Source organism: Protomyctophum bolini (assembly GCF_963924005.1).
Source record: "Protomyctophum bolini genome assembly, chromosome: 12".
In the NCBI taxonomy this organism is placed as follows: Eukaryota; Metazoa; Chordata; class Actinopteri; order Myctophiformes; family Myctophidae; genus Protomyctophum; species Protomyctophum bolini.
The window spans coordinates 37,298,024-37,324,329 of record NC_137873.1 but is presented as its reverse complement, the minus strand read 5'-3'; the positions used below and the strand labels follow the sequence as shown (position 1 = coordinate 37,324,329).

At 43.5% G+C, this 26,306-nt stretch overlaps 2 protein-coding genes across 2 annotated transcripts; one reads left to right on the top strand and one right to left on the bottom strand.

Moving 5' to 3' along the window:
• Window positions 1-1,283: 1,283 nt before the first annotated feature.
• On the bottom strand, window positions 1,284-5,478 carry LOC308325632 (inner ear-specific collagen-like). Its single transcript, XM_080778192.1, has 5 exons — window positions 5,022-5,478; window positions 4,186-4,601; window positions 3,811-3,900; window positions 3,177-3,245; window positions 1,284-2,106 (listed from the first exon to the last, which is right to left on the bottom strand). Exons 2-5 carry the CDS (start codon window positions 4,580-4,582, stop codon window positions 1,391-1,393), a joined length of 1,272 nt encoding a protein of 423 aa, XP_080634318.1. The 5' UTR covers window positions 4,583-4,601; window positions 5,022-5,478; the 3' UTR covers window positions 1,284-1,390.
• Window positions 5,479-7,386: 1,908 nt separating this feature from the next.
• Window positions 7,387-23,369, top strand: ppm1la (protein phosphatase, Mg2+/Mn2+ dependent, 1La). Its single transcript, XM_080778197.1, has 4 exons — window positions 7,387-8,451; window positions 14,990-15,164; window positions 19,074-19,235; window positions 19,932-23,369. The coding sequence occupies exons 1-4, from the start codon at window positions 8,059-8,061 to the stop codon at window positions 20,288-20,290; spliced, it is 1,089 nt and encodes a 362-aa protein (XP_080634323.1). The 5' UTR covers window positions 7,387-8,058; the 3' UTR covers window positions 20,291-23,369.
• The last annotated feature ends 2,937 nt before the right edge of the window (window positions 23,370-26,306 follow it).

Here is a 26,306-nt window from a genome sequence, read left to right as displayed (position 1 = left end):
TTTCTAGAACACACTTTTCCTCTCTCTGTTCTGTGCTCTTCTCGTGTGCTGTGCACTGCTGTTTGGCTTTTTTTCTGTCTCTAACCTCAAAAGCTGAACTGACTCAGTTCAATTGGGCTTGATTAGTGCAGCACTGCAGGTAGAAGGTAATCACTGCTTCAACAGGTTGCTGGAACAGCATATCAGCCAGGCCTAAACTGACTGCTGATTGGTGGAACCACATGTCACTCTGTCTCTGATATCTAGTGATTTTTAGATAGCTTAACAAATTTCTGCACCACTCAGTGGTTAGGTTTTAGACAGGGTCACTAAACATAGTAACTTTAGATTTAGTTCTTAGGCAAAAGCACACATATAAGGCAACTTGGAAATACATTGTTTTCAACGAGGGCGGCTATTTTAAGCATGTGTGCAACATGACAATTGTTTTAAAGTATTGTACAGTAACAACTAAAGTCTCTTTAATGTTTATGTTAAAGAGGGTTGTACTGTCTATTACTACAAAGCAATTCAAAAATAAAGGGATTTTCCCTGTGTGGCTTATTAGGGTCGGATATGGGGAGCCGAATAGTTACAAAGTACTGGAGGCAACAGCCTAGCTTTCAGTGATGATAAGGGTAATGATAATAATAATTTGATGACTAAATTAATTGTGGGCATTAAATAAAACATATACCAACTACAGTATAGTTTCTGCAGTGTGCTTATGAGAAATACACCTGGTGGAAGGAGTAGCCTAATCAGATCATTTACTTTTAAAAAGTAGAGTAAAAGTACAAAAGTATTGGGTTCAAAATATACAAAGTACTAAGAGTATAAGTACTTTCAGTTTTTTCAAAATTTGTTTAAAATCACTCAAAAAATGGTAGCTCTACAAGCTCACGTATAAAATAGGGTTTAATTGGTCAATGTATGTTTTGTATTAATAATCTAAATCTAAAAAGTGACTTTTAGTTTTCAAATAGCTGTAGTGGAGTAAAAAAAAGTACAATATTTGCCTCTGAGATGTAATAGTGTAGTGGAGTAAAAGTATTGGACATACACAAGTAAAGTAAATAAAGTATCAAAATTGTACTTGAATAAATGTCCTTAGTTGTTCTACCACTGGAAACAAAAACGACAAACGTGGTGCATTTCAAGCATATATAGGGAGACTTTATTACTTTGTGAGAAAGAATACAAATGTTGCAGAGTCATACAGTACAGCCAAACCTCAGTCATTATCAAACAGCAGGGCGAGCAAAGCCGTTACTCTGACTAGCATATACAAGCAGCAAGCAGACATGGAGGCAGCAGTGATATTTACTTGAGTCACGTTGATTTGACAGAGTATATATATAGTGCAAAGAGGCGGAAGTCTAGTGCAGGAAAGAAAAATACAAACATGGACTCATTCCAACGGCAGAACCTTGGGGTCAGTGAAAAGCAGGAAGCCAGAGAACGTGCTGTCGTCCTCGCTACTGGAGTAGACTCCGTTCCAGTCCCTCAGCGTCTCCAGCCACACCTGGTCGCCGGCCGCGAGCTGCAGAATGCCCAGGTTGGAGGCTTGGTCAATGTCTTGGCCGTACAGCGAGTCACGCGTCCGCAGCTTCCGCACGCCGTTGACCACCAGGGCGGCGCGCAGGGGGCGGTTGCGCACGGTGATGTGGTAGGTGAACACGTAAACCCCAGAGTATGTGGCGTTAAACTTGCTGAGACTGGGGTCCCAGTGGCCCTCCCCGTTGTAAAAGACCTTGTCGAACTTCACCGGCAGGCCGGGCGGCGGGAAAGACTTGCTGGGGAACAAGCCCACGCTGAAGGCAGAGCGGACCGGCTCCGGACTCTCGCCAGGGGGGCCCTTTGGACCCCGCGCCCCGCGTCCACCTTTACCACCTCTCTCCCCCTTCGGACCCGGCGAGCCTCGTCCCGGGGGCCCCCTAGCTCCGGGCTCCCCCTTCCCGCCTCTCTCGCCCTGTGCACCGGAAGTTCCGTTCAGTCCCGAGGGGCCTGGATCACCTCTCGCATCGAAACACTCCCCCTTTTGTCCGGGCGTCCCCGCCGTCCCATTTTGTCCCGTATTCCCTGGGTCCCCTTTCAGACCGCGCTCTCCTTTAAGGCCTGGGTCACCTGAGAGCAGAAAGTATTTTCCTTACACCGAGAAATACCTTCCTGAAACTATTTGGTCAACTCATCACACATCATCATTTGAACTGAAAATACACATTATAGCCTGCAAAATAAGTATTATTCAGTAAGTATTATCAGTTTAATTTACACAGAACTTCTACATTACTCACAACTAGGGATGTGCCGATGAGACATTTTGGGCAATATCGATATCCGATATAATTAATTGCTGTTATGGCCGATAACCGATATTACCGATGTCGATATGATCTCATTCTGTAGTGAAAATATCACACCCGTGTGAACTGAGTGGTGCAACTCCGTTTGGGGGTCCCCGGTGGGTTCCCGGAACTTCCAGACCCACAGGAACGCGCCCAGGGTGCCAGCCCGGTTCCATGAGCGAGCCGCCCAGCGTCCGAAACAGTCGAGAAATGACAGAGTTACTGTGTGGGAATTAGCATTTAGCAGACATCTCTCTCTCTCTCTCTCTCTCTCTCTCTTAAATAACTTAAATACCTTTAAATTTAATATTGTGAGCTTGTAGATCTGTTCAAGCTGTTACTTTGGGCTTGTTTATCAGTAAAGACAGACCGATTAATTGGACCGATTAATTAATTGGTCTGAGTGATTAATCGAACCGATGCCGACTATTCTAAAAACAACTCAAATCGGCCGATACCGATGTGTTTGCCGATTAATCTCCCATCACTACTCACAACAAAGCAAGTACTGAAATATTATCGATTTGCAAACATGGCCCACTTGAATAGTCTAAATTAGTAGCTTAATGAGTAGTATTAAAATGTTATCGTCTTATGTCCAATGTATATGTATTTAGTTCATAAAGTTAACATAACTATAATTAAAGCCATTTGAAAGCCATTTGAAATTAAATAAAAACGTTTCACGGGATTTCAATTCAAATAATAGCAAAAATAGCTGATCCACTATTTCCGCTACAATATGAAATATGAAATGTGGCCCTCTGGACTGAGTGTGGAAATATAGTGGCCCTCTCCATCGTCAAAGTTTGCCCACCCCTGATCTATACTGGCATGACCCCTGCATACCTTTGTCACCTTTCCCTGCAGCTCCAGGAGCCCCATTGAAGCCTGGAATTCCTGATACACCCTGTTCACCTGAGGAACACAATAAATTTACACATTTATTTGGTGGGCAGCACACATTGATAATTCGGGGGATTTATTTTTAAACCACTTTATTATGAGTTAAACAATATATAAACAAGTACTAAAGTAGCGTACATTATAATATAGTAGAGGAGCCAGGAACTGTACATCAGCAAAAGTACTTGTATTAGATATAACAGATTTACAAGTAAAAGTAATCATTGAGGAAGAACAAGAAAGTATTGTCACGATTACTCATACTGCTAAATGTAAAGTTGTAAATGCCATTTTGTTTTAAATAAAACAATTTCACAATGATACCTTCTATCTTTATGGCAGATAAAGGAGGGCGGAGGCAGAACAAAATACAACTGTTGTTTCTGGTAGTCTGTCCAGTGTCCATGCACACATTCTTTTGTGCGTAACCCATAGAGATATTCTGTTTGCTGTAACTGGCTGCGTATGTCATGTCATGTGACACAGCCAAAGCAAATACCAGTCAGCCTCTTTGCATAAAGTCTCTCCGAGTCTGAGAGAATGAAGCAACCAGAATGTGTTATCAATCATCACCCACCTTTCTCTCCATCCAGTCCGGTAGATCCAGGAAGCCCAAACACACCAGGGAGCCCCCTTGGTCCAGGATCACCCTTCTCGCCTGGTGGCCCTGAAGAAGATAATGGAAGTCATGTAAAAAGTATCTTCTTTTTTGGGGGGGGAAGACACACAGCAAAGGTCGTTAGGCTTGGGACTCGCGACACACTGTCAGGCTGGATTACCAGCCTAGGTGCCTGGACCCCTCGGTCGGCCCAGGCCGGTAAAAAGCATTCTGATCATAACAGAAAAAGAAGGTAACCCAACCCAACAATGGCTTGAACACACTGTATATAAAATGCTAATTCAAACAACTCTAAAACATTTTAAACAAATCTCATATAGACTAAAAAAAAACCTTTAATTGGTGGACAGCACTCGCAGAAGTTAAAGAAACACTCATTTGTATCCACGGTGAAATTCCCAAAGAAAGGCCCCGGGGGTGGTATGCCCTCCGTCTGTAAGTCAGCGGTGTAGGCTTCGTTGGCGTAGGTGGTGCTGTCCGTAGAGGAAAGGGTGTAGGCGTCCATCATCTCCGTGGTCTCATCCGTATGCATGCCTGGAGTCGGGGTGGTGGTGGTGGTCTGCCTGTAGCGGCCCGGCGGTCCTCCTCCTCCTCCTCCGCCCCCCACTCGAGGAGGCTTCTTCGTGGTCTGAGGCTTGGGCCAGCGGGTGGTTCTGGCGCCAGAGGTCAGTGTGGCCGTCAAGACCACGAGGAGAGTGGTCAGCAGGAGGACTAGGCGAAGGCACGGCATTGCTGATGGCTTCGATGATCTGCAAAGAGAGGAGAGCATTCAGGGGAGCGCGCGAAAACCTCTAGTGCTGCTGTTCATTCTTCCAGTTTTTGATTTCAAGGACTAATAATCACAGCGGCGAATTTTTTTTTTTTTTTTAGAAAGGCTTATCTATGAAGAGAAGGCTTCCGCACACCTAGTTCCGTTTTAAGCCTGTGCGTTGGTGACAAAGCACTAAGCAGGTGTAGGAGAACGAGGGCACACTCAGGCTCAAGCCCGAGGAAGGTCGCAAGACCAAAACGTTGCTCGGTTATTCATCTAAATAAAAGCTCTTGGACCAGCGAGTGGCAGTGTGATTGTCTCCCTCCTTCTAGACTCCTATACAGAAAGGCTTATCTCAAATGCAAGGCTGGATTTGTTGAGCGATGCCATACAAATGTGACAGGCCTGCATCTCTTACCTGTCAATGTTGATGCTGTTTATTACTATTCATTCCATGCCTTCCATCTGGTTGACTGTTACCGCCGCGTACTGTCCTTATATTGGCCAGGGTTGTCCGGCTCCTCCACCAAGACACCAATGGGAAAACAATGAACGGAAGTCACTTGGGGTTATTAGGGTAGGTGTGTTCGTTAAGGACATATTGCGTGACACCTGAGGGATATGAAATAGAAAGTCTAGAGCGCAGGTTGCATACAAGGCTAGACTTTATTCTTTGTGATGTGGCATATGATTCCACCATTACATACAACAGTGCACACTGTGTAGCCACCGTTTCAAATGCATGCTTGCTTTATGGAAAAGAAACCCTGCAAGGTGACTCAACGCAGATACACATACACGCAAATGCTGTCCCATGCACGCACACACGCACGAGCTCACACACACACACACACACACACACACACACACACACACACACACACAGCCAACGGTGAATAACATCTCACATAGGAGGGTTACCGTACACATCAAAACGTGACCAAAATGTTTGGCACCACCTCAAAGCTGAAAATAAGGCCTCAGTCACCACAGGATCCATGTCCCTAAGCAGGCTCCACGGCAGCACTGATCTTATCTAACCCAATCACTACCTTGATCTAACGAATCCAAGGCAAGACCCACAGAAACACAGCACCGCTGAACTTCAGAATGCATTGTGGGTAGAATGTCGACCTCTGACATTAATGCCCAATGGGTGCAGGTTCCTGGTTAGAGCCCTTTGATGTTTTTGTGCTGTGTCCTTGTTTCACTTCCCAGACACCCTGCTGCAGATTGGTAGCTGTATGTGTATGGGACATCAACTCTGTGAGTGACAACTCACATGATTATGGCATGGGCTGAAAAGTAAGAAGAAAGAAAGAAAGAAAGAAAGAAAGAAAGAAAGAAAGAAAGAAAGAAATAAAGAAAGAAAGAAATAATTTAGTGTAGCCTGTAGGTTGTGCAGTGGTTCTGACCTACAGGATCCTGGGGGCTTCCCCAGAAAAGTTATAGTTAAAGTGGTAACTAACTATGTAACCTTTTTACTGAATCAAACGTAAGTTTACACAATGGAGGTGGTTACATTTTGTCTCCCTGCTCTTCTATTTAGGATTGTGTCAAAGCCATAAGGTCATGACACAAATTTTAAACCTTATGGTCAGGTAAAAGATTCAGCACTTCATGCGCAGGAAAATCGGGTTCAAATCCGGGGTAGAAGAGTAAAGTTAGCCTACCGGTATATACTACAGTTTAACTATAGCCTAATGTAGCTGTATAACAGGGGTCACCAACATGTCATACACGGACACATGTGTCCATGGCAAAGACTTGATTTTCTGTTTTACACACCATTATATGTTGTTATTTTGATCATAACGCCCACTTACTGAATGTCAAGTCTCCAGGTTTGCTTCAGAATATGTATGGCAATTATTTATTATGACATTATGCCACATTAGGAGTCCAACTAGTACTAGTGGTTCTCAAATGTTTTATTTGCACGGACCCCCTTATATATTAACTCTGAGAGTGTTCAAATGGAACTAAATGGACCTACAGACCTGTTATGGTCATTCAGGGTTATCTATTTGTGTGTTTCTGGTAAAAATTATTGTCCACTCATTTTGTATGTCCGTGGCAAAAATGGAATGTTGACAAAAAAGTCCACCACCAACTGTAGGCTATTGTAGCATTCCCCCCCCCCCACACAAAATGTGGAGAAAAAGAAAAGGTTTTTGAAGCCCTGGTGACAGTGTACTTAGCAAAAATGTAGCCTACACATACTGTATAAAGCTGTGTAAAGTTTATTCGAACTGCATAGGCTGCTACAATCGTGGTGATTGGCCAGTGGGGGTGTCTTTATAAGGGGTATGTGCGCACCAGAGTATGCAGCATAGATACAGACCATAAAGGTATGCACCCGCAGAGGAGAAGCTGTTTTCTACTAAGACCAATGGATCATCTATTAAATAAAGAAACAATCACAATGAGTGCCCTTCTGTGTGCCGTTTCTTATATTGTGGGTAAGAAAGAAAGGAGGATAGCATGTTTTTTTTTGCAACATCTAAGTAATTCATAGATCTATATACTAACCAGTAACCTATACAGTTCTGTATGCACGTCAGAATGCACGAGACAGACTGTGGTAATAACCGAGAACGGGGGAAACAAACACGAAAGGCATAATATTTCAAGTTAACCGTACTAATAATTTAACATATTGACTTGGGGAGAAGAAGGGGAAAAAATACTGCAGCCTGCCTATTACATTAACGTGAGACTCTCCCCACCCCCGAGGGTTGCCTGTGATGTTTTTGATTGTCCATCATAGTAGCATACGAGCCTGCAGCTGCGCACTCTGCAGCCACATTTATTCAAGTATGGGGGTGCGTGTGTTGTGAATGATGCGGAGCGAGCGAAGGAAGGGACGGGGACTGAATGAATACTAGCCACATTTCCCGGTGAAGAAAACGCGGGGGTCAGAGAGAACGATCGAGGCTACCGCCGAACCGAACCCCGCCGCCGATCATCAATCCCCACCACCCCCGATCACTACCCTACCCTTACCCGTCGCTCTCTCTCTCTCTCTGGGCGGGTCTTATAACCTAAACAAACAAACAACCAGAAATCCGCTATTCTTCTACAATGGAATATATTCATGATCTCCTCTTCCGCAGCTGTTAGTTTGGAGGACGGGGGTGTCTTGTCTCTCTATCTCTCACAAGAAAGACAAGGCGGGCCAAATCAATGACGGTGGCCTGTCCGCGTTTGTGCTGCTGTGTGTGCTCCCCGGGTTAGAGATACGGTTATACGGTACGGTACGACCGCATTCGCATTCGCACCACACGGGGCCTTGTTCTGCCGAGAACCACGTCAGATGGTCATAAAAGGGGATATTTCTTTTTTGATCAAATCCGCCTGCCAGCGAAACGATCAGTTTTAAGTGTTCCGTTGAGCCGGATGGAGTGAATTGCAAAAATCGAGGGAGAGACGGCGTTTTGTTGTGCTGGTGGGTGATGATAGGAGACACAATGACGCTGTTGTCTCTCCTGGGTCGGATCATGCGCTATTTTCTCCTTAGGCCGGAGACATTGTTTCTGTTGTGCATAAGCCTGGCATTATGGAGCTATTTCTTCCACACAGACGAGGTGAAGACCATCGTCAAGTCCAGCCGCGACGCCGTGAAGATGGTCAAGGGGAAGGTGGCGGAGATGATGCAGAACGACCTCAGGCTAAGTATCCTGGACGCCGAGTTCTCCAAAACCTGGGACTTCAAGAGCAACAACGTCGCCGTGTACTCCATACAGGGCCGGCGCGACCACATGGAGGACCGCTTCGACGTGATCACTGACATCACGAACAAGAGCCACCCGTCTATTTTTGGGATATTTGACGGACACGGCGGCGAGGTAAGCTCGGGATATTGAGGAGGAGACTGTCCATTCCATTTTAATCATCATCATCATGGCACTGTGGCCACCACAGCCAAGACGTAGGCCCAGGCACCCCCACCACACTGAGCCAATCATCATGCATGACAGTTGTTGTTATTGTGTGTGTGTGTGTGTGTACTGTGTGTGGTATTATGCTGCAGTTGCTGCTGTTGCAGTTGCTGCTGCTGTTGCACACAAGTGTCATCATCACTTATTATAGGTTCAGAGTCACAGCATGTTTGAAGACACAAGCATATTGCAGGCTAAACACACACACACACACACACACACACACACACACACACACACACACACACACACACACACACACACACGTTGTGGGAGAACAGAACAACCTCTTTTGTGGTCATCATGATTCATGCCTCCTCCACTCCCAAGTGTTGAAGAAGTGGTGGAGTTGAATTGCACTCCCTCACTAAAGACCCACCCATCTGGAGTCTTTGTTATTACAGCCTGTGTGTGTGTGTGTGTGTGTGTGTGTGTGTGTGTGTGTGTGTGAGGGCTTCACTTCTTTCCTTCCACTCCTCCTTGTCAGGGGTCAGTGAATTCCCATGGCTGACTGTCCAGTGTCCACACACACAGACATCATGTCCTCTGAACCATCTGTCTGTTCCAGTCTGCCTCGAGCAGTGAAGACACACAGAGACCTCTCATTCATTCATTCATTCATAGTGTTTCCCAAACAATAGGCCGGGTAAAATAGTGTTTTAAACGTTTCCTACAATATATATTTTTATTACTAATTCAAAAGACATATTGTCAGACATTCACAAACTAATTAAAATATTTTGTTTTTTAAATAATAATTTTAGAGGCACACATCTATTTTCACAAATTGTGAAAATATGTAATAATAGTAACAATACTTATAATTAATCACTATTAAATGGGGCTTAACCATAGTGCATTTTTGTAAGGTTGGATCTCAGGGAGGCGGAATGCATCACATTTCTCTTTCGGTTCTCAAGCAAAAAAGTTTGGGAAACACTGCGATAGATCATTGATTGATTGATTTTTATTTGCTGACATCACATAAAAAAGAGCACAATAGCTCTTTCCCGACATAGCCTATAGTCATAACATCACGAGGATGAAGTCTATTGTGGTTCTCTTCTCACACACAAATACATCATTCCCATCATTTGCATGTTCCCTGGGTAACTCTGGTAACAACATGGGTTTCATGCTAGTAAAGCTGTGATTAAGACTTTTCATCTTACATAAGCCTACTAATGGCATAACGTTATGTTGGAACAATTACCTGAAGAGAGAGAAACGGACAAAGATGCAATATGGGCTTGTTGGTTTCAGTACTTCATCAACAATATTTGTCAAAGAAATATTGGCTACTAGAGTAAATCCAATCCTGACTGAAGGTTTGCAAACAATGAATTGTGTCAGAAGCACTATTTATGACAGCTATTCAACTACCGGTATGCCAGTGCATCATGCTTTTACGGATCTTTTTTATTCCAGTTTGGGAAATAATTTACAAGGATTTGAATATGCTACCCATGAGATCTGTTGCTAGCCTTAAGGGTCCATTAATTGGTTCCATCCTAACTGTCATTTAGCTGGGGACCCCCCCCTGGAACTCCCTCAAGGACCCCTGATATAGCCGGCTATAGCTGACTTGTCTTCAAAGAATGATTTTTGCCGTAAAAAGAAAAATACTCGCGTAATCGTATACAATGGGGGTATTATACAACTTCAGCGGTCACATGATCATTAACACTGCAGTGGCTATACTTCGTCATACACGCGACAGAGGCATCATCATGCGCTGGAAATAGCCCATCTGCTATTTTCGGTTGCACAACTCTGTATGGATTAAGCCGCTGCATGCGAGACCGCATAACCCATTCTGACCTGAGATCAGATTCTGAAAATGTCTTCTACGTCCTGACAGTTTTCATTCTGACCTGAGATCAGATTCTAAAAAAATGTCTTCTATGTCAGTCGCTCTTCGATTTTTTTCAAAAATAGCAGACCTACAAGCTCGTATGAGCTTGCTATTTTTCAATAGCTAAAGCATAACATAGTGCTAACACCAAAATGGGTTCCCGCCCAGATTGGGATAAAGCAACCTGCATGCGTCTCCCTGTCTGCAGCTGTTTATCCCTTCATGGCTTTTAAATATTGTGTCAATAAATTATTAAGTAATGCCTGCAGTTCCAGAGATGCAAAATTGGATGGTTCCTGCGGTATAGGGAGCCAAAAGTTGACATTGAAAAGTGGACTAAATTAGAGCTTTTCTTTTTTATAGAGAACCATAACATGCACAACAGTGTTGCTGGTGTTGAAGGGGGGATAGAGAACTCAGAACTGGGTATGTTTACTGGAGCTGATCTGTCTTATTCCGGGCCCATAATCAAATATTTAACCTTCCTGTCTGCACTGCAAAATCCTCAGTGTTCTTTTAACTCCCCTAGGTCCATATGACACCCCCCTGCTGAGTGTGTGTGGTGTGGTGTGCGTACATTGCGGCTCATTCACCTTTGATGATGGTGGTCATAGTCACTGTAGGTGACGACTGGGTCATGATGACATTGTCCTCGACCAAGGTTCTTATTAGAAGTAAACAGGCCCAACACACACACACCACCCATAGTTGAGGAAATAAGACGTTTTTTTGTTTTACCCTAACCAGTGTCGTGTGCACCAAACCTAGCAGATATACAAGCTCACCACAATACGTCACAGACTTGCAGTGTGACACGTTGTGAGCTTGTACATCTGTCATTTTCTCTTGTGCACGACACTGGCGCAAAACGAAGCATAAATCGGCATAACTCTAACCCTAAGCCTGTACATACATGCACGCACGCACACACGCACTAATAACACTAACATCTCAGTGTTACATAGGACTGAGCACACATAACAGAAAACGTCGCATCGCAAACCCACTGAGGAAAGATTCCAGACCCCAAACTGGCTTTAAAAACAAACCATGTTCTAATCTATATCAAGCCCTACACAAAGTCAGAAATATGTTGGACATGTTTAAAGCTAATGCTCTGAGACTCAAGGCATGTTTTCTGTGTATAATCTCACACATTAAATCAATGGTCATTGGTATGAGATGATACTCTCATGTTAAGGTACTTTGAAATCAGGATTATCTTTTTCTGGTGCGATACAAAATAGTTGGGGAAATGTACTCCAGGTGTGGATGTCCAGCAACCTGTTTGTTTGCTTGGCACATAATATAAGGCAGTACTATTAAATGGAGCTAACATGCCAAGCCAAATATGGACAGATAGAACAGTGTGCCTCTGACTGGCCGTGTGTTCTTCTAACCCAGCAAATGTAGGAAATCACTCCAGCCAGCATTGCTCTATTTCAAAGTCTCTCTTATGCGGGCAAGTAAGTTTGTCCAAATATGTACAAGTCAGCACAAACAGCTCTGCAGTTGATTTGATTCATTAGCTGCTGAAGCACGAAAGTATGCTGAGCCGTTTAAAACCTTTTGTTTTTTGAGGGGCACTAGCCCCTCCTATATTCAGCTATTAGTGTAGATTTTTGTCTTACTCAAAGATTCAATTCCCATTGACAATGAATGTCTGAGCAAATAGGCATAGTGTTTATTTTACGTCATGATGATGTACGATGATAAGAGCGCCCTGACTTCACACGGGTGTGATTTTTATTTTTCACACAGGTGTTCCCACTACTGTGTCATATTATATAAACGGCTTGTGTCTGACTTGAACGGCACACACATGGTTCTCATAATAAGATTGACCCATTTTCAATGTGAGATGAATGCAGCTATAGGCTCAAATTTGACGAGGGAATCTCAAATGAAAACCGCTGCAGTGGTCTTGGTTTAATGCAGCTCATTTGCATGTTATATCTTCATAAGTGATGAAGAGCACCTTCATCTTGTGCTCAGAGGTAATCAAGGCTGACTGACTCCCTCTACAATTAAATTAATGAATGAGTACACTCATCCAGACAGAGAGAGGGGGGGGGGGGAGAGAGGGATTGAGAGAGAGACATTGTTCTCTAGTGACATAATTGCTCACAGCATTTAACTTCCATGTCACGTTCTTTAATTATATTTTAACGTCAAAATATCTCAGATGAAATGGCTGCAAGTCAGGTAGTATCTTTGTCTCAGCTGATAAACCCGATTAATGCTTTAATGTTAACAACACAGGCACTTTCAATTGCTGGTGCATGCATGAAGAGACACAGGTTTTCAGCATCCTTTTCATGATGCAATGCTGTAATGTCCGTTTCTATATAACTCTAAAACAAACCCAGACACTTTATTATACTGTAAAACCAGTTTCTAGCATCCCAGTCCACACTTTGTGTCCTTGTTGAAAATCCCAATCTCAAGAAATATACTTTACTTCAGGAATCAGAATAAGAGTCAACTTGAAATTTGAATTGCAGTTTTGATTTTAGACTGGAGGAGGTATGATTTGTATTTTAAGAGAAAGGGTGCCTATTATTAAACTATTTCAATATTATTCTGTTACATTTTGCCAGATGTGGCCTGCAGCAGCAGCTGTCCAATGCAAGGCTGTGACAATGGGGGGGGATAAGAAGACGAATACATGGAGGGCAAGGGAGGAGGGATTGAGGAGAGGTTGTTCAATAATTCAGCATGGAACACCTGCTGACCGCTCATTTAAAAGGAAAGGGAAAGAGAAAAAATAACTGGTTGAACCAGAGCCACAGAACCTGGCTGAGAAAAATAAAGCCTGTGCAATGAAATCACAATGCATTGAATTGCATTCTATTCTGAGTCCTTCACTCCGACTTTTCACTGTGCTGAATTAAGCAATATTACATGAGAGGGTGTGCGTTACTGGCATTAATGGCACGCCTGCGTTACTGCAAGAATGAGCCCGAAGGCGAGTTCTGTAAGCAGCCTAGAATGACAGTAACGCACACCCTCTCATGTAATATTGCAGTTACCCTAAAAACATATTTTTGACAGATGAAGCCACATATGAAACTGGCTAGCCTAGCCACTGCGCAGCTGCGCTCATGGGAGAACAACACAGCTGAATTATTTGTTTTAATTAGGTGTTCCATGATGCTGGTGTCTTTGAAGCACGACTAGAAGGCTGTTTCAACCAATCGGATTGCTTCCTCGAAACGACCTGTTGTAAAATGTGATTTACAACACAAGAGACCCCCTTGAATTAATAGCTCGACCTGCTTGAGAAACATTACCTTTTTAGGTTAGAGAAAGCATCAAAGGTCTCCAGCAGCTACGCAGCAGAGCCCTCAGAGGAGAGGTGCTCACTGGCAACAAGAAGGAAATAATCTCGAGTCCGACAAATTCACTATCCTCAAACACTTAACTGTAAAATGTGTACTGTTACTTCCTTTGGAGAGCCTTTTGCACTGGTGAGCCAACATATACAATAGCAACACCAACGGAACACAAGCGTAATTAGTATCGGTTGTCGTAAGCTACTGTACACACGTACTGGTACATGATACTATGCAGGGAGCTTGGGTGTCCTGCAGTCTAGCATTGGGCAGAGGCTGCATTTCAACGCCTCGCTCTCTCCGTTCATCCTCTGCTACACATTTACATTAGATCGCTTATGTTATGCTTAGTCAGGACAGGAGTATACATTTCCTCCACTCTGCTCTTATATCACACACAGTCTTCGTAGAGGCAATTTTTTATCTCTAAACCCTCTGCTGAGATTAGATTTTGTTTACGTAGCCTGGTCCTGGACAGATGTGCTGGATTGATTGATTTCTTGGTATATCGTTGCTGTCAGGAGGAAACCACCTAACTCCATTTATTTTGTTTCTTTTGATTTCTTGGCATAAATCATCAGTGCTATGCTATTGAATACCCCGTGTGTGTGTGTTGATTAAAAAAATCACCCCTGTGTGAAGTGAGGGGCGCTCTTATCATCATACATCATCTCATGAACAACTGAATCTATGTGATTGGTTCGCCGATTTGTTCGTCTACATATGACGTACATTTTCCTTTCATTGTCAATGGCGTGTGTGGACAAAAGCTGTATATAGGAGGGGCTCTTATCATCGTACATCATCCATTCATTGTCAATGTCAATTTTGTTTTGTGTAACCAATGTAAAGTAGTAAGAAACGCTTCGGGCCAAACCTCTTAACTCCATTGGACCCTCAAACTGTCTGGCATCTGACTCCCCCTCATGCAATTGACAATATATAAAGTCACAACACCAGCTTTGATGAGGCAGTATTGGTTTCTTTTCAAAATTGGATTTTGGTAAATCAGTAAAATCCTCAGTGTTCATTTATCCATTTGTAACTGTGCGTGTACAATGTAACCAAATTGACACTTGTGGCTTCATTTGGTTACCTTTTTACACTCTCCCTATTTCTGCCCTATTTCTATAGGCAAAAATCATTGAAAGAATCTTAGTAGGTAAATGTCACTGTGTATCCTCTAATCTGCAACCCATCTAATAGCAAACCCAACTGTATTTACGTATTTGTGTCGTTCCCTGTTCGTCCCCAGGCCGCAGCTGACTACGCGAAGGCCCACCTGCCGGAGACGTTGAAGCAGCACCTGCAGGCCTACGAGAGGGAGAAGAGAGAGAGCTATCTCTCCTACGCCAGCATCCTGGAGCAGCGCATCCTGGCCGTGGACCGCGAGATACTGGACAAGCTCTCAGTCAATCACGACGAAGCAGGTCAGGACTAGTGGAGAAGGGGCGGGACGTGGGTGGGTTTATGTGTGTGTGTGTGTGTGTGTGTGTGTGTGTGTGTGTGTGTGTGTGTGGGGGGGATGTGTAACGAGCTAAAGGTTGTGAAAACGGCTCACGTAGATGTGGTCCGGCTTGCAACACCCGTGTTGATTTCGTCGACTAAAACTATAAGACGAAAAATGTGGGCTGAAACTAGACTGACACTAAAACTAAAATGTGACTAAAACTAAATGAAAACTATTCAAGAGACTAAAACTAAAATAAAACTTGCTGCCAAAAACAACACTGTGCAACACTGCGGTGATGTTCCACGCCAAGATTGGTCACTTTTATCAGTAAAATGAAAAGGGTTTTTGAGTGGTTTTGATTGCATGCCCTGCCTTGTTTATCAGTCACTGGTTTAGGACCCAGTTCCTCCCAGCAATCTGTAGATCACCTTTTGAAGGTTAATGCGTGATTTATGCTTGGTGTCGGGCTGAGACGCATTGTGAACTCTCAGATTGACCGTTTTGGTGAGTGACACGGGCGCAGCTAAGTATTATGAGGCGCAACACTGATGCTGCTCCTCAACAAAGCAGCTCCGTTTCATTTGGCGTGAGGGGTTTATAGTTACCATTCCTGTCAGCTGTCAGCCCTGAGGAATTGATTAGATACAAAAAGGCGGATTCAGCAGCTAGTAAATCACTGTATTTCTCGTTGCAGTGGAGTGGATATAAAGCCAGAATGCAGTCAGAAGTGATTACACCACCAGGGGACGGTGCTTAGTTCTTTCACCTTCACAAAAGAAACAAAGGATCTCGATCGCACACAAGTGGCAAGAGTGAATTTCAATTATTTGTAATAGTCCGGCAGCCGACGGGCTTCTTTTGTTTAAAGTCTGAAATTTGGTATATAGTCTTTTTCTAGTGGCCTAAAATATTGTCTGCATATATTGTATACATTCATGATTCCACTTGCTGACCGGCTGTCACTATTGGGCATTTATTTTATAGGGGTTTCTTGTGACCCTACCATTAACATACTATGGCAGGTACAAACATTGGCTCAAAGCTGGGCATACTGTAGATAGGAGGGGCTCTCAAAAGTAATTTAAATTCACTCTGTGTGAGATCCAGTACTGTTGTTTCTCGTGAAGGTGAAAGAAGTAATAAGTAAGCACCATTGTAGCTAACCCAAGCCAGAGAATGGTGAAGCATACTGATGTTTCCAGAAGGTTTTAATTTTCATTGTTGAAACACCTTTTTTGGACAGACACCGTAAGAACTATAGGAAAATAAACAAGAAAAAATGAGCTCTTACAACATACAAACATAAATTATAAATAATCACAATGTTTACATGACACCTTCTCTCTTAATATAAACATCTCCAAAGTAATTGCACAGAAAATAAAACACAAACTACACACAAAAAATACCTTGTTCCCGTTCTAGCTGGGTGCTAAGATATGTAACTGTTGCTGCTGCTTCCTCAAACATTTTCTTGATCTGAACCCTGAGCAGCCAGGTGAGTGCAATACCTAATCAATGCAATGCAGTGGAAAATTACCAGGCTCTAGGCCACACACTGAACTCAAACCAAAAAACCCTTTCAAAATAAATGTAAATGTAAATGACACACAGTGCCTTGGGTCATTTACAACCATCCCCTGGAGTAATCACTTCTGACTGCATTCTGGCTTTATATCCACTCCACTGCAAATGTTTTCTATACTAATAACTGAAAGAAAGAGGTTTTGGCTATCCAGATTCCAGCCTTCATCACAAAAAGCCGATTTGTTCAGACACATGACGTAAATTCTCCTTTCATTGTCAATGGCAATTGTGACACAAAATTGTATTGTAATTGAAAAAGTCTTGCCACTGTGTGTGTGTGCGATCCGGTGCCTTTGTATTCCGTGATGTTGATTTGAGTGGTTATTGCCATCGGCACCAGAAGTCAGAGGCGCGGTGGTTAAAGCTAAAGTAATTTATAGTTCTTTCACCTTGACATCATCTTTCACCTCCATCCCTGGAGGTATACAGTAACAGCTACTGAAGTTGGATAATGATGACATTGACTACAGCTTAAAATCCCCTTTGGTTATGCAAGATATAAATTACTGTTGTAAAGAGCAGTACACATTATCATAATAATATGATGCCGGTACATGACGTCAGTGCTGTGACATCATATTGATGACATATATATATATATATGGGCGTACAATGTACACAGACAGATCTGAGGATTTATAGAACAGAGAACAGAGAACCCGCTGGTCCAACTAACTTCAGTTCACACGGGCACAGCGCTTTGCCATGGGTCCTCACTCAGCAATACACACAGCAAGTCTTGAAGTCGATCGGTCAAACGGTTCTCGATATTACACGAAGGGAATGCAGTTATAGACAGATTTGCAGATACGAGTTTAAATGGATAATGGATAGATATAGACACGGTTGAGGTTGATCGGTTCTCGAGGTATTTAGACATTATTGAATACTAATATATCTGTTGATACACCCTTTCCTCCATGCATCATATTATGGTACCAATATGGGCGGACGTTTGTTTGAAACTAGAATGAAGCACTTCATCTTGTGTATACAAATATACTGTAGTACAGAACGCATTCTGCATCAAATTTAAAAAAGAAAATCACTTTTGGGGACAGATTAAGCAGCAAAACATTAGTGGTTTGCTGATTTGAAAAGTTGTTCAGAGAGAGAGAGAGAGAGAGAGAGATTTAATACCCTTTTTGTCAAATAAATTATAAATAATCCTCAAACTTGAACACAGACAGCACAAGATATACAATATATAGTACCAGAGCTTCCAGTACAACAGATGAAGAATGAATAAGGGACCTTTGTATTGTTTTCAGCCCAGTAGAGCCTCCCGCGAGGGAGCCAGACGGGAGCCTTTCAAATTAAACAAAAAAGTGGAATCCCCCAGGATTTGTAGGGCTTCCTGCTGGTTACAGAGCACATACATCTCAGATAACTCTCTGGGACTTTCCTATGACCTTCCCAACCAGTCTTAATCTTAGCCCTAAGAAGGCCATACCAACTTGAGATTTTGTAGAGATATTCTATAGTCAAAACACTTTCTATTAAACCTTTGTACGCCAACTCTGGAGTGTGTCTGCTTACAGAAAATCTATTCCGTTGTTGATGTAGACATTGCATAGCAAAAATGGTTTCACTGTTAGCTGTGAAGTTCCTGAAAGAGTGACTCCTACGGGCTTTGTCAGCACCTGTCATCGCATGGTGTTAAACATTACTTGCAGAAGTGCAGTCGTATTAGTACAGATTAACGATAAACAATTCTGTTGACAGGACACAATCGTGTCATCGTGTTCAAGAGATTGGGGGCAGATCAAGGTTATAGCTCCGTGCTACTTGTTGTTGCTCACTCTCTCAAGCATTATTTGTTGGGGACACCTCACACCAGGCTCCAATATTTATTTGCTACCCTTTTTTGTAGTTTATTTTCACCTATTTTAACCAGTTTACTTCATAGGAGATCTCAAAATAGCGCTCTGGCTTCTTATCTAGCTTTTTATGTGCCTATAACAAATCCAGGACAATCACAATACGTGACATTATCTTATCTTAAACATACCGCTTATAGTGAAGGTGTGATGAAAAGCAGAGTTTTCATCGACATCTTCATTTTTCATCCCGTGCCGTGTGATTGTGTAAGTTACCGGTGGAAACAAACCAAGGCCGGTGACAGAAGCTAAAAGCCCTGTGATCGATGATGTCCATTGTGTGTTATTGCTTAGTCAGTGGAAAGCACTTGGCGTGCAGTAGCCTTGCCAATGAGAAGTAGCCATTGAAGTGGAAAATCTTTCAGCCGACTCATAAATTATATCTCTCCTCTTTCTCTCTCTCTTTCTTTTTTTCCCAGGGACAACATGTCTGGTAGCCTTGCTGTCAGACTCAGAGCTTACCGTGGCCAACGTCGGGGACTCGCGTGGCGTTTTGTGCGACAAGGATGGCAATGCTGTTGCACTGTCGCATGACCACAAACCCTACCAGCTCAAAGAACGGAAACGAATCAAGAGGGCAGGCAAGTTGGGCACAGCACTATTACAATGCCAAGCGACGGCCAGTGAAGGGATGAACTAAGTACTTGAAACATATGGTCCTCAGTTGCCATCTGTTGGATTACTTTGGAATAGCATTGTGAGAAAGGAAATGGGGGAAATTAAAACCAGAATGTACAGGTATATTCAAACAATTGCCTAAACATTTTAATAATGCTTTTTAACCCATTCTGGGCGGGAGCCCCTTTTGGTGTTTTAAGCATTATGTTACCGAGTGCCGACGCTACGAGCTTGTAGATCTGCTATTCTTGAAAAATCCGCGGCATTAATCTTTGAATATATATTCTTTCAGAGCGAACAACAAATCTTTGCTTCTGAGGGGTTCCTGGAATAACATATTTTCAGATGGGGGTCGGTGGCCATGCAATTACATATATTTTTGGGGTCCTTGACATGAAATATTGAGCACCACTACTGATACAGAAACATGAGGTATTTCAGAAAACTGTCATTTTTCGATGTCGATGTCGGGCCTAAATGTGTTTAGTTTAGGAGTAAATACTTGTGGATCAAGCCATTGAATATTGTGTACACAATACACCTAATGTTGACAGGGTTACATAGTCGCAAATTAGGCACCATGAGGCAGCTAATTACCATTTTGTGTATGAAATGAATACTATGAATACTAATGAAGGGACATTTGTCTTTTCCCCCAGGGGGCTTCATCAGTTTCAACGGCTCCTGGAGAGTCCAGGGCATCCTGGCCATGTCGCGCTCTCTCGGCGACTACCCCCTGAAGAACCTCAACGTGGTCATCCCCGACCCGGACATCATGACCTTTGACCTGGACAAGCTGCAGCCCGAGTTCATGATCCTGGCGTCCGACGGCCTGTGGGACGCCTTCAGCAACGAGGAGGCGGTGCGCTTCATCCGCGAGCGCCTCGACGAGCCGCACTACGGCGCCAAGAGCATCGTGCTGCAGTCCTTCTACCGCGGCTGCCCCGACAACATCACGGTCATGGTGGTCAAGTTCAAGAGCGGAGCGGGAGGAAGTAGCAAAGCGGGGGATCGTTAGACCGGGGGGGAGAGGTATATAACGAAGGCTGCATGCAGGATTGCTGATATGTTTTGCGGTTTATGTTGTGTCCTCCGATTTCCCACCGGAAAGCGTGAGTTTTTACTTCATTCCGCATCGGTGTCGTGCGTCGATAAATAGCAGATCTACAAGCTCCCTGACGCAATGCCGGTGTGACGCATTGGGGGCTTGTGTATCGTGCTATTTTTGGCATGTGACACCGGCACGCAAGTCAAGTATAAATCAAGCATAACACCAAGGGAATGCTGGAAACTGGACCCTGCTGCGTGCTCTTTTATGGATGCTGTTATGAATGCAGATGCACTGGCATACAATGCACGCACACACACACACACACACACACACACAAAACAGAATGTTGGTACTCACATTCCTTTAACCATCTAATCCATCATAGATCTTGAACATAAATTCAAACATAATGTTTGTTTTTTTTTAGATTTTTTTTATGCCTTTATTGATAGGGAACAGTAGTCGGACAGGAAAGGGGGAGAGCGTTGGGGAGTGACACGCGACAAAGGCCGTCGGGCTCGGGAGTCGAACCCGTGGCGGCGACACCGTCCGGCTGGCTTGGCAGCCTAGGTGCCCAGACGGTTGAGCTAACCGTTCCGGGCCAAACTGTTGTTAATTTTTACCCCTGTGACTGTACCACTGTGTACCAGACACATAGAAGGAGTAGCCTATACGCACAGTTTAAATACACAGAAGGTAACCCTCCTTTATCATCAAGGGGGTTGCTCTTAACCAGCACCCATCAGACTGTGATTCATTTACTATATGGTTTACTTCAAATGTGACTCGCGGTACCGAAATCTGTCTCTAAAACTCAAAGCAGGAGGAGAAAAGAGGAGAATGGTCACATCAAAGCCTGCATTCTTTTGTGTTTTTGGCATTTCATCAAATTGTGATAATAAATGTTAATATAGTTACCCAATGTGGGTAAATATGAGAAATATAATAATGGTAAATGTAGGGTTACAGGCTATCAGAGAATGTTTTAAATAGGATTTTTTCCCCCGTTTTTCCTTCAGTCATTTCAGCCTGAAGGCAGGACTTGTTAGTCTTACTATTTTCCTACAAAGCTGTAGAAGACGGTAAGAATTAGATGCTAGTAGCATAAAAACACAATGGATTCATAAAAGGTGGAAATGTGAACATTGTGCACTGCTTTGGATGAGCTAAGAGGCTAATTGTCTCAGAAGTAGTATAAAAACAATATTGATAAAGTAAAAATGTGAAAAAATAGTACATTCACTCTCTCTCTCTCGCAGAAACACACTCACACCTGTTTAGGAAAACAAACAATGCACTTTTGAGGCTTTAATTTTTATGGAATGATAAGTTGTTACATATCAACCTATATGTATACGGTACACTGCATATCCTTCATCTAAGCCTAAGGGGTTGTCATGTACTGTATTATGTACAGTATGCCACACCAATTGGTGTGGCTGGACAAATTTACTTTCAGAATTTACACTCCTAGGGGCTAGGCGGTGGTTTGAATCATCCATGGTGTCTCCAGCTAGACTGGGCGTCCATACGGATTCAATAATTGTCTGTGTTCACCAGGGACATGCGGAGAGCGTTAAAGGGGCAAGGGGCAGGGGCACTTTTGGACAAAAATAGCAGATATACAAGCTCACAACACGTCACGCTGTGACGCGTTGAGAGCTTGTAGATCAGCTATTTTCGGGGCGCAACCCAGCACTCTTTAGCTAGAGGCGATGCAGTGTAACAACATGGATTTCTAAACACATTTGTTCAACAAAATACTGTGTTCAAGTTCAGGAGAAAAGGCTATTCTCTCCTGAATGCTGCCTTCCGGTATGGCATGGAAGGAAAAGAGTGGCATTTGCGTTTCTTTCACCATAGTAAATGCTGCATTCTGGAGAGGGCCGTTGTTTTACAGACGGGTAAAGGGGCAGGGGCTGTAGCCCGCTTTGATGTCTATGTGTGCACGTCCCTGGTGTTCACGAGAGGGAGGCCGTGAGGGGAGGGTGATCTCTGTCGATGCGGGCTCGCTGCACTGTAGCAACTCCTACGGGTTGGTCAGGGGAGAGTGTGGCTACCTGTAGGCCTACACACGCATTACATTTTCCCAGCGGAAACTCCTCACTGTCGGGTGAAACGTATTTGAGGACGACTCGTGGCCGTCTGCTCTCCTCGGGAGCGATTGCTTAGGTGTTAAAAGGTGATGATAATGGGACTATAGAATACATGGGGAATCAACAACTGAATTGGGGAGAAAACAAAAGATGAACAAATTTGCTTTGCAATGCATTGTTGCTGTCCAAGTGTACATACAATACGATAACCAAAATCTCAGATGAAATCCTAGTCTCATGTCACAATATCGATACATATCACCCAGCTCTAGAGGGGTCCAACTTCAACTGTTTCAATACAATGGTTTTTACACCAACTGTACCAGAGCATGTGCTTTGGCTTCTTGTTTATAAAAAAATATAATAATAATAAAAAAACTATATCTATGGATGCTGATGGAAGCCTTTTGGCCCCAGAAAGCACACAGAATAAGCGATGCAAAAGACTGGTGATTTATGCACCTTATTAGCTATCATTTACAGCTGCAACCGGCATGCTATTAGCTAGGAATACAATATGCTTTTGAAGCAATACTGGAGTCACTGAAACCAATGTTCAATTAAGGCCAGTGAGTCATGGTACAACCATACTGATTAACTACTACTGTTGTAGGCTACTGAATTCAATTAACTTTCACTGTTGTACACCGTGGTTTTTTGCATTATTTGAGAGAAGCAACAAGCCTTTCTTTTTATTTAACAATTGACCTTAATGCCTTATTTATTATTATTAAGTTTGTTAATGTGTTTGGCGAGATTTGCCAAACCCGGTATATTGACAATTCAGTTGTTTGTTTGTCCTTTTGTACATCAGTTTACAATTAAAAACCAATACCAATAACTTTGACTTGGGGCAGCTCATCCACATAGACGCCTACTGCACAGATTGTGGGCCTGTGTGCTCAGTGTACAACTCTGCCAAAAACAGTGTAAAAATGATTCTGTATGCAAACGACCAGTATTAAAATGAAGTACCATGTCCGTATTGTATTTTGTCTTCGAAGTGTGTGTGAGTGTGCGTGTGTGCGTGTGCGTGTGTGTGTGTGCGCGCGCGGGCGCGTGTATTCATGCAGCCTGCAGGACATTATAGTTGCATGCAATATAACTTTATAGGGCTCAGGTCATATAGGCTCACACAACACTATATATTTCAAATACCAGTTGTTAGTATAGCAGTTGTTTTGTATTATCATGGACTTTACGAAATGCAAACAATCTCAAAAACGGAGACGGTGACGTCGAAGCCGAGCTAATAGAGTACAAATAGTTCTGTGTGTCATGTCATCTCTATGCCATAGAAGAGAGTAGATGACACAGAACCGTCACTGGCGGTAACACAACACCGCATCGCGGCAGCCTAGACTCTAGACGAGTATACTAACTGGCAATGGCTCTGACGCGCCGCCGCCATGACCTACAAGGAGACGAGGCGCGCGTAACGTGGCGGTGGGATGCCAAGTCATATAGTGACGGCCGGAGCCAGGTGGAGTGCCTCAGAATAGCATGACACCGTAAAGCAGCGACTTTGCCAAATGTCGAAGAAGAGTGTGTGGCAGCTTTACCAGCCAGCCCCTGTCAGCTGTAGCCTGTGTTTACGGTCAGAAGGCGCTCTGACCGTAAACGCCATTTGCGTCAGTGAGCCAGCCAGGAACACACTTTAAGGCCTAGTATAGGATTCTGCAGCGTATAAAGAGGAATTGGAAGTGAGACAAGTGAGCACAGCACATCACACAGTGATCAAGATCATAGCCACAGCACGGTTTAGATATTTCCCATTATAAGACAGACAAAGTTATTATCCGTTTTTTGACAATGGGACAACACGGCTCCAAATCATCCACTGAAGCGCGCGTGCTTTTCCAGCGTTTTGGCACAGCGGACAAATCAGTGTATGAGAAAATGAACGAATCCTCTCCTCATCGCAACGGTACATCAACGATCCGTTTGCAGCAGAGGGCCGCTCCTCCGCTCTCCACTGGCATGATACCGACCACCGCCAGGCCCCATTCATGGCACCACAGCTGCCGCCGGGAGGACACCGGAGGACTTGTGTACGTGGTGGGTGACCCAACCGGCGGAGTTTGGATGAAGCCGAGAGAGAAATGGACAAGATCGTGATATATAAAGAGAATGTGCTCTCTGGGTGGGATCTGATCAATCAATCTTTTTATGTAAAAGAGGCTCTCCTCCTCCTCCGTGGGAAAAAAGTCATGCCCTGAGTTGTGGTGCACTGCATGGGGTGCCTTGCCTGTGTTCTGAGGCGTGCAAAGCAGGGATGATGGTGATATCTATGGCTGTGCATTTCGACCGCTGCGCTGAGGCGCGTCCGTGGACAAGATGCAAGACGAGGGGCATGTACGTCTGTGTGTCGAAATGATGTTTGAATTGATGTCATGGATAAGTTGGTTGGACTAAACTCTGAAGATGCAAGACTATTTGAAGCAGATGGCGATTTTTTTTTTCATTGGCCTGCAGATACTGCACTGCATGAGAGTTAAAGATGCACTGAACTGAACCGTGTGTAAACGATGGACACGGACTTATTTGAAGAGTGAAGACCAGCAAGTTTGCCTTCTATGACAATTTATTTTCTTTTGAAAACGCTGCAGTTCATTTTCAGCAATGATTATTATGAGTCATGCAAAGTCTGCGAGTTTTGATTTCATCATCAATGTCAATGTGTTGGTTTTGTGGTGGAGAAATACATTGCCCAAAACAAAGGGCTCTTCATTCAATCTACACCGATATGATTTATTAGGGCTATCCTATACTGATGGCCTAATCTTAGCTGTCATATATAGGGTTGCCTTTCTTTTTTTTTATAACGGCTATATGAAACGATAACGTGGACATTTATGGTCAAAACTTTGACCAAGGGGAATCGGTATAGGCACGGCCTTATATAAATTTTCACCACAGTTCATCATGCACAACAACGTGGGAAACTTTGACTATACATTTATTGTCTAAGATTGTTACAAAGGTGCATAATTATCTAAGACACATGCAGTTGAGTTTTATTTCTTTGTTTTTGATGTCTTAAGAACCGTTAATTGATTTCTGGTTGTGGATATGGGGGCCTGGGGCGGGTTGTGGGGGGGGGGGGGGGGGGGGGGTGGTTAGCAGCAGGGCCTCAACTTGTTGCACTCTGACATTTGTAAGGTCACGTATATAGGCTAGTAATACTGTTAACTACCATGCATGGCTCCATATAGACCATGCAGTAATGCATATTCTTTACATACGAGTGTATGTGTATGACTGAGATCAACACAACATTTTCTTTCTTTCTTTGAACATTTACAATCTGTAACGTAACATGTATATTTCTTGTGACTTGTGTCATCACTGCCAATAATTGATTTACATTTACACAGTATATGACTGTGATTGGGGTATGCTGTATGATTCAAGGCTGACATTTGAAATAAATAATGACATGGTGTTCTGGTTCTGGAAAGTATAACTGCACTGAAGATTATTTGTGTTGTTGTTTTACAAAGGCCTGCAGGAGTGGCAGACATAATGAAACGAGTCATTCACCATGGCGCTTTGGCATGGGGGGTCAGATCAACATATGGAATGTCAGAACAGGTCAGCTCCATACATGCATGGAGATCTAATATAGGGTGGCAGTGGGGGCAGTGTCTTGAGTGTACAGGGTTTGATGAGGGCCCAGGTAGGGCCGGGCCTTAATTTTCAGGGCTGTTGAGAACTCTAGTTTTCGCCGGCTGCACTATAATAACTTTGAGGCGGGCCCATCTAGAGTTTGAATGGACACCTATAGGTATCAGTCAAAAGGGAGACATCAAAGAGGAAGGATGCAGGGAAGGATCAACATATGGAATGTCAGAACAGGTCAGCTCCATATATGGAGATCTAAGGGT